The sequence below is a fragment of the Salvia splendens genome, chromosome 9, assembly GCF_004379255.2.
Source record: "Salvia splendens isolate huo1 chromosome 9, SspV2, whole genome shotgun sequence".
Taxonomy (NCBI): domain Eukaryota; kingdom Viridiplantae; phylum Streptophyta; class Magnoliopsida; order Lamiales; family Lamiaceae; genus Salvia; species Salvia splendens.
The window spans coordinates 17599540-17615495 of NC_056040.1; the positions used below are offsets into that span (position 1 = coordinate 17599540).

The window sequence follows — 15956 nt, forward strand, 5'->3', positions numbered from 1 at the left end:
CTAGCCATCCATCTCATGCGCCACATCATTATTTTCTTTTTTCTTATTCATTCATTTTAAATTATTAGAAAAATGACAAATTAAACTTAAATTATTGGACTCCATTCGTCCATCAAAACCTTATATATTTTGTCATTTTAGAATATTTATATGTTAAAGAGATATTTTTTTCTAGTAAGTGAACCATATTGTTGGTAAAACTCAAGAAACACAAACGAGAACTGGAGCTTTATTATTGAGGAAATGGAAATCTTGTATTGCACTCTTGAATCTTGGAATCAGATTACACACTCTCTAAGTGAAGATGAAAACTGAATTAGAGGCTAAAAACCGAAAAACTAACTCAGCTAACTAAAGCTATATACAAGAATTGAATCCAACGGCTAGTTGGATCTAACGGCTGAGATTCAATCTCAGCTTGGGCGTGTCATCCAACGGCTCCTGAAGCTTTGGAGCTGCTGACCAATTTCTTCATCCTTTTCTCAATGAATTCTTCAGCAACTCAGCATCCAATCTTCACAATTCTCCACCTTGGATGCTATTTGCTGAACACTCAAATTTTCTACACATTCCAACTAATCTCAAGCATTGCTCAAACTTCTCCTTTGGCAAAACCTTGGTTAGCATATCTGCCGGGTTGTCCAAGGTGCTTATCTTGAACACCTTCACCCTACCTTTCTCTATTTCTTCTCTAATGAAATGCAAACGCACGTCTATGTGTTTGCTCCTTTCATGAAACACATTATTCTTGGCCAATGCTAGAGCACTGCTGCTGTCACAGCCAATGGCCACTGCAGATTGGATCACTCCAAAATCTTCTGCTATTCCTTTCAGCCAAAACGATTCTTTCAGCCAAAACGATTCTTCACACTGCCATCTGCAGGGTGTCCCAGCCTCATATGCCACACCCTCAAAGATTCTAGTGCAGCATGATTGAGATGATTCCTCTCAGCCTTCACAGCACCACCACAGAGATAATATAGGCTCCCTCTCCTTTCCCCAAGCATAATCACCACAGAGTTCTTCTTGATCTTCATAACACCATCTGAGGACTCAAAGGTGCATCCCTTCTTCTCCAACATCCCTAATGATATCAGATTTCTTTTGACAGTTGGGATTAGTCTGACATCACTGATGATTTTTACAGACCCATCATCCATCTTGAGTCTCACATTTCCCATTCCTACCACATGACAAACTTGATTATTGCCAAGCACAACCGTCCCAGTAGCTTCTCTGAGATCAGTAAAGAACTCCTCACATGGACATATATGGAAACTACAACCTGAATCAAGGATCCAAGAACCACCATCCTCATATGACATTACATTCAAAACTTCAGGAGAATCTGAACTCTCCTCCACAAAATTTGTAGTGTTCTTGCCCTGTGCAGCCTCATTTGCTTGTTTTTTCTTCCACACAAAACAATCCTTTTTTAGGTGACCTGGTTTTTTACACCAAAAACAGGATCGTGACTCTTTCTGATCACTTGTGGATGGCTTCGAGCCTTCAGATTTCTTTAAGTTCTTCTTGTTCTTGAACTTCTTGATGTTCAAGCTTTCAGGGACAGCCTCTGTGACTTTGCTTCCCTTTCGCTGCAGTTCTTTGGCTCTTAGTGCATTCTGCACTTCCAACAACGTCACCGTGCCTTCTCTCCCAAAGAGTATGGCGTCACGCAATTGATCATAGGACTTCGGTAGAGCATTGAGCAACATGATCGCCTTATCCTCGTCGCCGATTGAAATGTCGATGTTCTCCAAATCGTCGATTGCCTTATCAAAATCCTCCAATTGCTCAATAATGTTTCTCTCCTCCGAGAAACGGTACGAGTAGAGCCTCTGCTTCATAAAGAGCCTATTCGCAAGAGACTTCGTCATGTACAAATCCTCCAATTTCCCAAGAATCCCAGCTGCGGTCGTCTCCTTCGCAACCTCTCGCAACACCTTGTCGCCTAAACATAGCACCACCGTGCTATGCGCCTTCGCAAGGATCTCTGCACGCTTTATCTTGGCCTTTTCATCGAGCACTTGGCCTTCGCCTTCCTTGCTCGCCGGCGTCAGATCATCCGACAGACCTTGCTGGATTAACATGGCTTTCATCTTCATCCGCCATAGGCTGAAGTCATTTCTTCCAGTGAATTTCTCAGCTTCGAACCTTGAAGCCATCTCCTTCTCCGTCTGGATTCAACCTCGTTTGATACTCTCGCCGTAGTTCCCACAGACGGCGCCACTTGTTGGTAAAACTCAAGAAACACAAACGAGAACTGGAGCTTTATTATTGAGGAAATGGAAATCTTGTATTGCACTCTTGAATCTTGGAATCAGATTACACACTCTCTAAGTGAAGATGAAAACTGAATTAGAGGCTAAAAACCGAAAAACTAACTCAGCTAACTAAAGCTATATACAAGAATTGAATCCAACGGCTAGTTGGATCTAACGGCTGAGATTCAATCTCAGCTTGGGCGTGTCATCCAACGGCTCCTGAAGCTTTGGAGCTGCTGACCAATTTCTTCATCCTTTTCTCAATGAATTCTTCAGCAACTCAGCATCCAATCTTCACACATATAATACACTAATTCAATTCACTCATATTTTATTATAAAATTAATATTCCGTTAACTCAAGATTTCCATTTTTTCTTTTTAATTTGTTTAACTGTTCACTTTTTTTAATTTTAGCAAAAACTATATCTCTTTATTCTTTCTACATCATTATTCTTTTATTCCTTCTATTATTTTATTCTTTTTATTTTAACTTTTAACAAGTCAATATATTAAATTTAATATAAAAAAAATTCAAGTAATTTGGAATGAAGGGAGGGAGTACTCCATATTTTATCACATAATTTTAGTTGTGTGAAAATCTTTGTACGACTGATTGATAGAAAAAGAGAATAGGGGAAGCCATCATCATCTGAACTACTACTAGGTCACAGCTCCACTGAAATGAGTTAAGAACTCTCCCAAAAGATAAACACAAGATTACAGGGCAACAAGAGCTGGTTTTTTTATGCATTTCAATTTCAATTTCAATTTCAATAGTGAGAAGGAAGATCAGAGAAAAAGGCTACAAGAAAAGCGACAGTTGAGTTATTGACCGAAAAAGTAGCTTGAGAGAAGCCCAAAAGGCAATCTGAAACTGCAGGAAAACTGTCTCCTCCTTTACTTATTTTTGCATCTCAATTATTTTTGGCAGAAGCTGTGAGAGAGATAAACATTTCTTCTCTGTTTCACACTCCCCAAGCTGGCACCATGGCCCATTTGTCAGGTCTCTCCCCACATTACACCCCACACACATTTCCATTGATTACTACTTTGCGCATTTCCAAGAAAACTATTGTTTCCCTGACCCCCTTTCCAATTGCCCCTCCACTGTTTTCCTAGAAATAAAAATCCAATCTTTATTCATTTTGGTGCATGTGTGATTGAATTTTCAGCTCAGTGGATATGATGAGAGAGGTGTAGCCTTCAAGAAAATGGAAAAGGGCTCTTCCTCCTCTTCTTCATCAGGTGGTGGTGGTGGGGCTGACTCCATCAATGGCTTGAAATTTGGCAAGAAAATCTACTTTGAAAATGTGGGTTCAAGAATTGGGGGTGTGGGGGAGGAGGAGGCGCCGCCTCCGCGTTCTCCGGCCAAGAAGGGGAGGACTGCGGTGGTGCACGGGGGGCAGCCACCCAGGTGCCAAGTGGAGGGGTGTTTGGTAGATCTGAGTGATTCTAAGGCTTATTATTGTAGGCATAAAGTTTGTGGTGTGCACTCAAAATCTCCAAGGGTGATTGTTGCTGGCCTTGAGCAAAGGTTTTGCCAGCAGTGCAGCAGGTATAATCTTTTTCTTTTCTTTTTTTTTGAAATTTAGTTGTTTTGTCTTTTTCAAGATTTAAGTTTTTTTATTATCTGTTGTGAGTGAGACACATGTAAATGCATGATCTTGCTTTCATCCAGGATAAGATTTTGTGGTCCGTGCTAATAATTGTTTCTTTTTGCTGAAGGAATTTGGATGTGATTGTGATCTGCATTATTTGAATCATTTGCTTTTGGAAACTCAAATTTAAGTTTGTTGTGATGTGGTGCTCCATAGTCCATTCCATTTCTCTTTGTCTGGACATTATTGGCTATGATTTTTGTGGGACTGAGTTTTTATTCTGTGGATTGATGGGAGATTATAAAAATGTTATCTTGAATTGTAAATGATTTGTTTTGGAATGTTTATTTTGGTTGCCTAAACACACCAAACATAGTGTTAGCTATAAATAATGTTCAACTATTTTGGATAGGATTTTTTGATAGTGTTAGTTATAAGCTTCATGGTGAAGCAGTCTCTGGGCCTTGAATTGAGTAGATAAAAACACCCTATACACTTGAGGAGAAGTGATTTTCGTGTTCATGCTTGTATTCGTGTGTTCTATTTGAGTTATCTGAGATTCTACATTTGAAATAGGTGGAAGAAGGAAAGATGGTGTAGATGAGGTATATAAGTGGGTGGCTTGTGGTTCGTGTCTCTGCGCGAGTCGGGGCATTCTAACCCTATTCGTACAACCTTACTTCAAAGAGTTAGAATTAGGGACATCTAAGATTATAGCTTAATTCTCTCAAGTTTGCTGATGGTTCTTGAATCACAACATGCCTTGGTAACATTTTGCTTGCATATACATTCTTGATTTTATATTGGTTTTGAGCCCGTAAAGAACATTCTAGAACGCGTTGCCAATCGAGAACCATGTGTTCATATCAGGTTGTTATTATGTGATGGTAAACTGTTTGTGTATATCTTGACCTCTTTGTCAAGGTTTTTCTGACTGGATGTCGATACTGGCATGGATCCGAACCACGGCCATCGTGTAGCGCTTCTTTACCTAGTCGACTTAGCTATCGTCTACAGCTTCTGTAGATCTACCTTATGTTTATCTCTGTCATGGACTAAACATGAAATTTCAATGTTTGAAAAACTTGAAAGGTTCCATCAACTGCCCGAATTTGACCAAGGGAAAAGGAGTTGCCGGAGGCGCCTTGCTGGACACAACGAGCGCAGGAGGAAGCCGCCCCTCGGCCCTTTACTGTCATCGCGCTATGCAAGCCTCTCTCCCTCAGTGTTAGCTGGAGGTCTAGAGGCGGACATGACCGCCTACTCAGCATTCGGTGGGAGAGATCCGTGGCCCGAAACATCAAACCAAACAACGAGCACAGGAAACTTCCAGCTTCCCTGGCAGATGAGCTCACAAGCAGCTTCTCCTCCACCCAGTCTTCTGCAAGGCTCCACAACAAGGTCGAGTTACGCAGCTGCCGAGGACTGTTTCAGCGGGATCCCCGACTCAACCAGTGCTCTCTCTCTTCTGTCAAACGAGCCATGGGGCTCGAGAAGCCAAACCTTGGATCTTGGAGTCAACAGTTTTATTGCTGGAAACAGCGCAGCCGGGGTTGACCCAAGTGGCCCGATTGGTCGATATCCTTCGTGGGATTTCAAAGGTGATCACTCTCTCCACGAGATGCCCCCAGATATGGGGTTAGGGCAGAATTCTCATCCTCACCCTTCCAACAATCCTTACAGCATGGACCTAAGGTTGGCTCGGCCAGGTGACGGACGACGCCACGAACTCGAGCCGTCCGGTGGCTATGATTCTTCCAGCCACCACATGAACTGGTCACTTTGAGCCTTGTTTCTGTTTTTGTTTGTGGTTGTGTTGGGTGCCTTTGGACTAAGCTACTCGATGATGCAATTTAAGTTAAGCTAAATTATGTTGGATTTTGGTTACGTTTTAGTTTCTTAATCATCGTATTCAATTCCACTACACTTTATATCAAAATTTGGTTTTGTACATTAACTCAAAAATCGGAGTCATAAATTACTAATTTTGGTTTTCTACTGGTTAACTGTAGAATCGTTAAATTTAGACCAACAAGGGTGGGGTGTGTTATATTGTTAACTTTCTTTTAAATTGTTAACTATAATTAAATTATAGACATTGGATTATTAAATCAGGATACAAGTCATTTATCCACGGATATCAATACCATGAAAAAAAAACAATTAGAGATATTAATGTCAATTAACAAAAAGTAAGTTATAACTCACTTTTAATAAATATCTCAAAACTTTAACGGATTATAACTATTTCAATTTATATTAATTTTTTACACAAAATATATCAAATTAAAGATAATTTTATAAGGATTCTAACGAAATCTCAAAACTTTAACGGATTATAACTATTTCAATTTATATTAATTTTTTACACAAAATATATCAAATTAAAGATAATTTTATAAGGATTCTAACGAGATCTCACTTGCATATGTTCCGATGTCAAAATTTGATAATATTTTCATAAATTTTCATATATATCGTCAACAATTTTATGTCAATATAACTAACAAAATATGCCAACTTAATACATGTAAAATGTCAATATGAAACTGTGGTGTTGATATTGTTTAATTTACTGGGTTGACATTTTGATCTGAAATCCTAAATTTTAAAAATTTTTAGTATTAAAATATAAAAAATGAATTTATGTGGCAATTTATAGACCATTAGATCTTTAAAATCTTATGGTGTTAAAATCTTATGGTGTTAAATTAGTTGTAGTTAGCAATTAAGGGGTGAGTTATCCTAGACCAACATATATCGTATATGATCAACTAATACCAATACAATTAATATTAAAAAAAATTGGGCAATTTTATGAGATCAATTTTGAACTTTGGTCACGATATAACATGGACAGTGGGACACAGCAGCCTACAATAGTTCTTAATAAGAAGCAACTCTCATTATTATCATTCACGTACCTAAAATTTAGATCTCACACGTTACACAGCATATAAACCAGTCACAAATTACAGTACAAGAAGGTGACCTTAATTTTGTGTTCTATTGCATCCACACACAGCTCAAAGCTTCGAAGTAGCAAACTCGACAGCATCCAAGCCCCCAGCAGCCACAGGCATCGGAAAGAAACATGAAGAAGTGCTTGAACTATTCGGAATCAGTCATAGCCATGGTTGTCCTGTCTTGGTTATTATTCACCGTGTAAGCAGTAAAGCTGGCGGATATTGCCTGACGCTGTAATTCATAGAAAATTGAAATCAGAATGCATCCATGTTCTACATGGTCATCTAGGAACAAACGTCGGAAAGTGGAACATTATGAAGGGCAACTATTGCCATCACGAAGAGAATAATTCTTGGATAAACTATTGAAGGCAAAGACAGATATCTTCGTGCAAACATTCAACATAAAACTAGACATTACCATAGAGCCAGTCCTTGAAACATGAATGGAGAGCAGTTGACAGCTCCCGTTTCCTGTTCTCTTCAAGTTGAGATTCCTTCAATATTTGCTTAACTTCCTCCAAGCTTTTGGCCTGTTCAAGAAAATATATGTATATGATCAACATAACAAGAGAAATTGAATCGAAAAGCAAAACCAGCCAACACCATCAAATGCCCAAATGACATAATATTTGAGCATACTTTTTTCTGCTTGGATGCAAGGTATGTATCAGGTAAAGGGAAAGGGTTATCTTTTGTGGAACCAGATTGTTCACCTTCCAACCAATTTGGAATCTGAGGATGACAAGAAGATATTAGTATATAACAGAAATTTATATAAAACGAAAAGGATTACAGACCAACAGGCCCTGTCAGAACTACAAAACCAAATGGCAAAAACACTCATAGATAGCATTCTACATTCTGAGCAAATAATGTGAACTAGAACAATAGAACCTTCAAAAACCCTTGGTCAAATATGGGCGTACCACAAGGTCGGTAAATTGATCAGGGTCCACGCGTGTAGCAGATTCAGCTTGCGCATCCGACACACCAGCAGGATGTGATAATGAATCATGTGGATCAACCGCTCCAAGTGCAATGGATTCATCCCACCTGTTGATGTTAGGATCTATGCCAACTTGATTCAAGTGCTCACCCAGTTGTGAGTAGAATGTATTATATGGAGCCACCTATTCAATATTAAAATTAAAATCAAACATAAATAAGAGGATTCTTGTAGCCAAGAGTTTCTATTTGACAAAAATATTATTCCAATAACTCCTTTTTAGGTAAAGAAGAAACCCAAACTTATTTCAATCCACATATTTGTATATGCATAGTTTAGTGCAGCTCATGACCAACCAATATTTGAAGCATGGACGGTAGGATTTTAGCATAAAGATCTCAGGGTTAGACCAAGTTAAAATGAAACTAACCTGCAATTTATGATTGTCACCAACAATGAGGGGTTGCTGATTGACCCCCAAGAAGAATACACATTCACGACAGTTTGCTATGCAGATACGTCTTGCTGCAGTAATAAGATGAACACGTTCACAGTGTTCAACCCTAATGGCCTGTAAGAGAATCACTGTTTTTACACTGACATGTAAAATGCATCATACTAGAGAAATCACATTATGTACTGATCAGGAACTCAGTAATCATAATCCACATGTATAGTTGGCCATGATTTAACACCTTGGCTCCTAGCACATCTAACATAGTTTAGAGACCAATTAATATACAAATTAAATGGACAATATAGCCTGTAGTAGTATCATTATTTGAAGCCATTTATTATATCAATATACATATAAATGAATACCTTGCCAACAGCTCCAATAACAATAGTTGCATCAGAGCATCCATAAACTGTTGCATATTTGAGTGGCGCCAAAATATAAATAACTGATTCATGACAATTGACAACCTGGACAAACAAAGCAAGCACCAAGGAGGCAAGCTCTTAAATTAACTTGCACCTCATTCGGATATAAAGCATAGGATAACTGACACATGTGTGTGTGTGTGTGTGTGTGTGAGAGAGAGAGAGAGAGAGTGTTGTACCATAGCTAATACAACCACGATTTCACATGCTAAGTTAAATACAAAATAATTGTCACTCTTCATAATAAATATTTGGCTCAACATGAATGTCAGAGTCAGACTAATTTGATAAAAAAGTTTCTTTACTTTTTTCATATGCGAGATCAAGTGGTATGTATGACATGTAGAAAAAAAGCAATTATAAATAGAAGTTACACTTCATATTCCGTCTCATGCTAACTGAGGAAAGAACTAAATCCAACTGTCCATTTAACTGGGATAAGCACAATTCAGCTCAAACCACTGCACCTTTTCCTAAAAACTATTATGTCCGTTATCAGTGTATTAGTTTGCAGGCTGCAATATGAATTAATCAGTACATATGAATTTTTCCATGATCTGTAGTTATGTACCCAAGAGCTTAAGACCAGATTGATTTTGCTAATGCATCACAACAGATAAGTAAGAAAGATAGTGGAAGGTAAATGACTTGAAAGTGTAAAAAATCACCTTTACAGAAGTACCCTTAAGATCAGATGCTTGTTTGACACATGACGATTTGGAGACGCCCTCAATGAAACTTGGACCTCTTGGGCTGCTTGACGGTTTCATGGAAGTAGTGCCAACATCAGCCATTTGAACATCCTGATCAGAACTACTGGGACCATTTTCCTTTGGGGAAACTCTATCAGCAATATGCTCCTGGGTAGAGGATATACTTTGGAGTAGCCAGTCAAGAACTTGCGACGCAGGAACAGGAGCAGCTGGCATGTCAGGGTCTGAATTTGCGAAAAAAGGAGTACTTTGGCTCAATGGTATTTTAGCAATACCCTTCTCCCCAAAGTACACCAGAAATCCAAGATGCTCAAATTTATCCATGGACAAGACCTAGCAGTAAGAATTAAAGATTACTCGGCACTTCAACAGAAGGGAGGAGTTGGATGATTGGATTTAATATCAAGGCTTGTGAAACCAAAGAAATTTCAAAAGAAACACAACAAGATTACTCAGCACTTTAACAGAAAGGAGTTGGATTTTAATTTCAAAGCTTATGAAACCAAAGAAATTTGCAAAGAAACACAACCAAAAAAAGAGTAGCGAACTGTTTCTTACAACATGGATGCATTCACCTCGATTCTACAGAACTAAGGGCAGAACAAGACAACAAAACTCACATACCAGAGAGTCATCGCCTTCGCCTTCTATGGAATCTGCCAATAGAGAGAGAATATTGCCAATGTGCTTCTGCAAATAGGACAGCTGATGGGCCTCTTCATCTGCTTGAGATGGTATAAACCTACGACTATTGCTGCGCACCAACTGCAGAAGATAACAATAACCACCCATCATTACTATTACACTCGATGCACAATGACAACCATTACACTTCATCCAACAACGGCAACCCTAAATAGTAATCCTAATTTATGCACAAAAATAGAAAGCACTGGCAAACAAGTCTACAGTTAGAGTTCTTTTCAACAAGTGATGCTGCTTCAGCGAAAAAATCACAATAGAAAAACATCAAAGATTAAGCGAAATGTCTCCTAGTGATGAACAACTAGTCAGAATTTGATAGGTCCCAAATACAATTGCATTCATACTCTAAGGAATAGTTCGAAAACCGCCACTCTCTCCCATTCCCTTCCCTTATCCCCAGTGCGACCCAATTATCAAACAGCAACATCAAGTATTTCCAATATTAGCAACGATTAGCACCTGTAACGGCGAGAGGGCGGATAGAAACCCATCGAAAGCCGATGTGGAGGGCCAGACGTCGGCGACAGATGCGGAATCTCTGTGCCCTTTCGGCAGCAGCCTCTTGTAACTCTGTATGTACAAAAATATGAGCAAATCAAACATATTGACCCCAATCGCATCGATCTCCCTGGAAACTCCAGCCTTCAGCAACGGATCAGACTCGTCGTGCAAAACCGATGAAATTGTCTCGATTATCAGCCGCGCTTGCTCAATCGGAATCTGAAGGACTCGAGCTAGGGTGTCCAAATTGACCCGATGATCGGAATCGGGGGAGAGGAGAGCTGATTTGAGCTGCGACAGAGCCTGCACGCCATCGGTGAAGATCAATTTGGGGATTGGGAGGAGACCGTGCTCGAAGGGCTCGCGCCGCGGGTGAAGGTGGTAGGCGGAGGTAGGGGTGGCTGGTGGGGGTGGCTCTAATGGCTTATCGTCTGCGGCAGAGGAGGAGGAATCTTCCATGGCGGCGAGGCGGAGATCGAGGGCACAAGTGACTGTAGATTTGGGGAGAAGGATTAATTGAATTAGGAAGAACAGAAGTAACAGAGATTGATAAAGCCTTGAATTTGTCTCCTAATTGGGATATGATTATGTTTCCTAATTGGGATATGCTCATTTTCCTAATTAGGATAGGATCTCATGTGTGCCTATTTAGAGCATCTCCAGTGGGCGGACATCCCACTAGAACATCCACTAGGACATCCCACTAGAACATTCACTAGGACATCCCAAAAACACCTCCTGTCACGTCACTAGAACTTCTCATCCCACTGTCACGTCACTAGGACATCCCCTCCTATGTCCGTCCTTCCCACTATGACATCCCGCAATAAAAAAATCATACACTTACAAATAAAACAATTTACATTTACGGAAATAAAATTTGACGTCAACCCCTCCGAGTCCAAACCTCATACATTATTCGAAAAAATTACGGGAAAAATTAACAACTTCATCGGAAAAATTAACAACTTCATCGGAAAAAACATACATGATTCGAAAAAAAAAATTGCATACTAATAAAAAAAAACTTCATACATTATCACGTCAACCCCTCCGAGTCCAAACCTCTTCAATGATATCCTGCTGAAGTCGAACATGGGCATCTGTTTGCCGCATGTCGGCAAATGCACGCAGCCACGGGACCTCTCCATGAGGTACCCCCATATTCACATTCGCGGTGGTCACGCCGTGACTTGGACCTGCACCCGTATCATCTTCGTTGGTCCACTGAGTCAGTTCCGCAGCTTCATTTTCGACAATCATGTTGTGCATTATGATACATGCGTACATGATATCGCCGATGTTGGGAATATACCACTGCCGTGCATGACCCTTCACAACCGCCCACCGACTCTGGAGCACACCAAATGCCCGCTCCACATCCTTGCGCGCTGCTTCCTGACGGCTCGCAAAGTATGTCTTCTTTTGTCCGAACGGATGCTTGATTGACTTCACAAAGACGGGCCAGTTTGGGCATATCCCATCCGCCAAATAGTACCCCATATTATGTTGGTTGCCGTTGGCGACGAAACTGATGGCGGGACCAACGCCATTGCACTGAGCGTTGAACAGGGGCGACGACTGGAGAACGTTGATGTCGTTGTTGGACCCGGCGACTCCAAAATAAGCATGTCATATCCACAACCGGTAGTCAGCTACAGCTTCAAGGATCATTGTGGGATGCTTGGCTTTGAAGCCGGTAGTGTACATCCCCTTCCAGGCGGCGGGGCAGTTCTTCCACTCCCAATGCATACAATCTATGCTGCCCAACATCCCAGGGAACCCGTGCACCGACCCATGCATATCTATCAGCATCTGGCAGTCTTCGGGGCTCGGACTCCAAAGATACCGCTCCCCGAATATCGCTCTCACGCCCGCGCAAAAATTCTGCAGACACTCGACGGCTGTCGACTCGCCAATGTGGAGGTACTCGTCAAACATGTCGGCCGCGCCTCCATACGCCAGTTGTCTGATTGCGACAGTGCACTTCTGCAAGGGCGTGAGTCCGGGTTTGCCAGCTGCATCCTCTCTGATCCTAAAATACAGGTATCTTCTCTCTAAAGCACCCACGATGTGCAGAAACAGCGGACGATGCATCCTAAAGCGTCGCCGGAATAAGGCTTCCCCAAAACGCGGTTGCGGAGCGAAGTAGTCCGCATACAACCGAATATGTGCAGCAATGTGGTCACGTGGTACTTGAGTTCGACGATGGATCGGCCGAGGTACCGCCGCCTGCTGCCGCCGCTGCAACCTCTGTTGTAGCAGCCTCTCTATCGCACTTTCAACAGCGACCTCCAACTCATTCTCGCTATCACTTTCACTAGACATTCTAGATATACTTGAAATTAGAGATGTAGAGAGAGTAACTTGTTAACACAAGTGGTGCGAATGAAATAAAATTCGACGAGCCGTATATATAGAGTTTAAAAAAAAATTTGAAAACGGGACGTCCGACCGGACGTCCGACTGGACGCCACAATGGCGGACGTCCGCCCGCCCGTCGCGCCGACGTCCGAGGACACCCGACGTCCTCACGGGACGTCCGTATCCGACCCTAAACGCCACAATGGCGGACGTCCCGGTCGCCCGTCGCGACGTCCGACCGGATGTCCGACCGGACGTCCGCCATTGGAGATGCTCTTATATGTGAGTAGAGCACATAATTCTGTGATCGTGATCTAGATCTGAAATCTGTAACTGCAGTTATAATACAATTTATTTTCCGTTCTTGCCCGTGGATGTAGCCAATTGGCAAACCACGTAAATTCTGTCTCTTTACGTTCTTTCGTTTGTCGATTACACAATTGCTCTATTTTGTCACAACAAACTGGTATCTAGAGCCTGGTTTTCGGACTAGGGTTTTGAATTCCACATCTGTTAGGGTTTCCGTGTTAATCGATCAAGATGTCTGCTTTGAACGTGAAGGTCGACAAATTCACCGGGAGAAATAGTTTTAGCTTATGGCAAATCAAGATGTGATCTCTGTTGAAGCAGCATGGTTTGTGCGCGCCGCTCAAAACAAAGAAGGCAATGGAGGATGATGAGGAGTGGACAACCTAAGACGAAAAGGCCTACTCGACCATCATGTTGTGCATGTCTGACGATGTTATCATCGAAGTTGCTGAGCAGGAGACTGCTGCCGCCCTTTGGACGAAGTTGGAGAGCCTATACATGACGAAGTCTCTAACCAACAAGTTGCTCCTGAAGCAACGTTTGTTTCGATTACGCATGCAGGAAGGTATGCCCCTTCAGGATCATCTGGAAATTTTGAACAAAATTTTGCTGGATTTGCTTAATGTTGATGTTAAAGTAGAAGACGAGGATGCTGCTTTAATTCTGCTAGTTTCTTTGCCTGAGTCGTACGAGAATTTCGTTGAGTCTTTTATGATTGGGAAAGAAACTCTTTCTTTGGAGGATGTTCGATCTGCTCTTCACATCAGAGAGGATTGTCAACAGGCAACGAGTACAGCCACAAAAAATCTGGCATCGGGATTATCTGTTACGGGTAAGGGACAGAAGAAATTCGGACAGAAGAAGCAGAATTCTAAAAGTTCAAAAGGTCCTAAAGCCCCCTAAGTCAGATGACATTTGCAGATATTGTAAAGAACCAGGGCATTGGAAGATTGATTGTCCACAGATAAAGAAGAAATTGAGCAAGAAAAAGGATGCTAACGGTTCTGCGACTGTGGCAGAAGCTGATGACGCAAACTCGGAAGAAGAACTGGCCTTGGTTGCCGATGAACAACCACACTGTAATGATATGTGGATTTTGGATTCTGGAGCATCGTATCATCTCTGTCCTCACAGAGAGTATTTCACCACTTATGAGCAGATAATGTTACCATGGCCAATAGTGCTGTCTGCAAGGTGGTTGCCATCGGCTCAATCAAGATTAGGACGCATGATGGGGTGTTCTGTACCTTGAACGATGTTAGGCATGTTCCACAAATGACGAAGAATCTGATATCGCTGAGTACTCTTGGTAGTAAGGGTCTCAGTTTCAAAGGTGAGAGTGGAGTAATGCGTATTCTGAAAGGTTCGAAGGTGGTTCTGACAGCTCAGAAACGAGGTACCTTGTATGTTCTGAGAGGTTCCATCGTGGCAAATTCTGCTGATATTGCATCATCTGAGGTTGCAACCAAGGATATGACCAAGCTGTGGCATATGCGGCTCGGTCATATGGGAGAACATGGCATGAGAATCATGTGAAATCGTGATTTTCTTTCTGGGCATAAAGTGCAGAAACTTGATTTCTGCGAACACTGTGTATTTGGGAAGCTTCATCGCAACAAGTTTCCAAATAAGGGTGTTCATCGAACGAATGGGACACTGGACTACATTCAAATGGATTGTTGGGGTCCCTCACGTGTTGAATCTATTGGATGACACAAGTATTTGTGTCGATGATTGATGACTACTCAAGGATGACTTGAGTGATTATGATGAAACATAAAGGTGAAGCATTCAAGAAGTTCAAAAAGTGGAAGACTCTGATTGAAAACCAGACAGGGAAGAAGATCAAGCGATTGAGAACAGATAACGGTCTGGAATTTTGTTCAATGAGTTCTACAGGAGTGAAGGGATTGTTCGACATCACACTGTTAGACATACACCACAGCAGAATGGTGTGGCAGAACGCATGGATCAGACATTATTGGAGAGAGCAAGATGCATGTTCTTTCATGCTGGTTTGACTAGGAAGTTTTGGGCAGAGGCAGTAAACACGACGTGTTATCTGATCAACCGTGGTCCTCACACTGGCATTGACTGTAAGATACCTTACGAGGTATGGTCTAATGATATGCCTGCAGATTATTCTTCGCTTAGACTTTTTGGTTGTACTGTTTATTATCATGTCAGTGAGGGTAAACTAGAACCGAGAGCTAATAATGGTATATTTGTTGGCTATGAGAATGGAGTTAAGGGATACAGAATCTTATCGCCTTCAGAGGATAGAATTATTCTCAGTCAGAATGTGGTGTTTGATGAAAATTATATGCTTAACTCTACTGTGAAGTCTAGTGTTGTAGAGGATTTGGAAAGTGTTGATAAACAGGTGGAGCTGCAAGTCACTCACGATGAGAGTGAATCACAACTCTAAGGTGGAGAAGATCAACACACTACTGCTGAAGCTACTACTGATACTACTAGTTCTGATGTTCATCCAGAAGCTCGTCAGAGAAGCATTGCTATTGACAGAGTTAGGAGGACAGGTGTGAAGCCTCCGTTGAAGTACGACTTTGAGTACATGATGGCATATGCACTACAAGTTGCCAGTGAGGTGGAAGATGAACCATCTACTGAAGAACCATCCACCTATAAGGAAGTTGTTTCTAGCAATGAGCGTGCTAAATGGCTCGCTGCAATGGGAGA

At 41.4% G+C, this 15956-nt stretch overlaps 2 protein-coding genes across 3 annotated transcripts; one reads left to right on the forward strand and one right to left on the reverse strand.

Moving 5' to 3' along the window:
• The first annotated feature begins 2861 nt into the window (after positions 1–2861).
• On the forward strand, positions 2862–5751 carry LOC121746889 (squamosa promoter-binding-like protein 14). 2 transcript variants are annotated; one of them, XM_042140846.1, is made up of 3 exons: positions 2862–3269; positions 3439–3821; positions 4957–5751. In XM_042140846.1, exons 2-3 carry the CDS (start codon positions 3478–3480, stop codon positions 5648–5650), a joined length of 1038 nt encoding a protein of 345 aa, XP_041996780.1. In that variant the 5' UTR covers positions 2862–3269; positions 3439–3477; the 3' UTR covers positions 5651–5751. The 2 variants fall into 2 exon arrangements, with proteins under 2 accessions (XP_041996780.1, XP_041996779.1); XM_042140845.1 differs by having other exon boundaries at positions 2863–3821.
• Positions 5752–6744: 993 nt separating this feature from the next.
• Positions 6745–11117, reverse strand: LOC121749720 (TBCC domain-containing protein 1-like). The gene is made up of 9 exons (XM_042144324.1): positions 10542–11117; positions 10002–10142; positions 9333–9710; positions 8602–8706; positions 8210–8350; positions 7760–7963; positions 7473–7565; positions 7252–7363; positions 6745–7062 (listed from the first exon to the last, which is right to left on the reverse strand). Exons 1-9 carry the CDS (start codon positions 11040–11042, stop codon positions 7019–7021), a joined length of 1719 nt encoding a protein of 572 aa, XP_042000258.1. The 5' UTR covers positions 11043–11117; the 3' UTR covers positions 6745–7018.
• Between the last annotated feature and the right edge of the window lie 4839 nt (positions 11118–15956).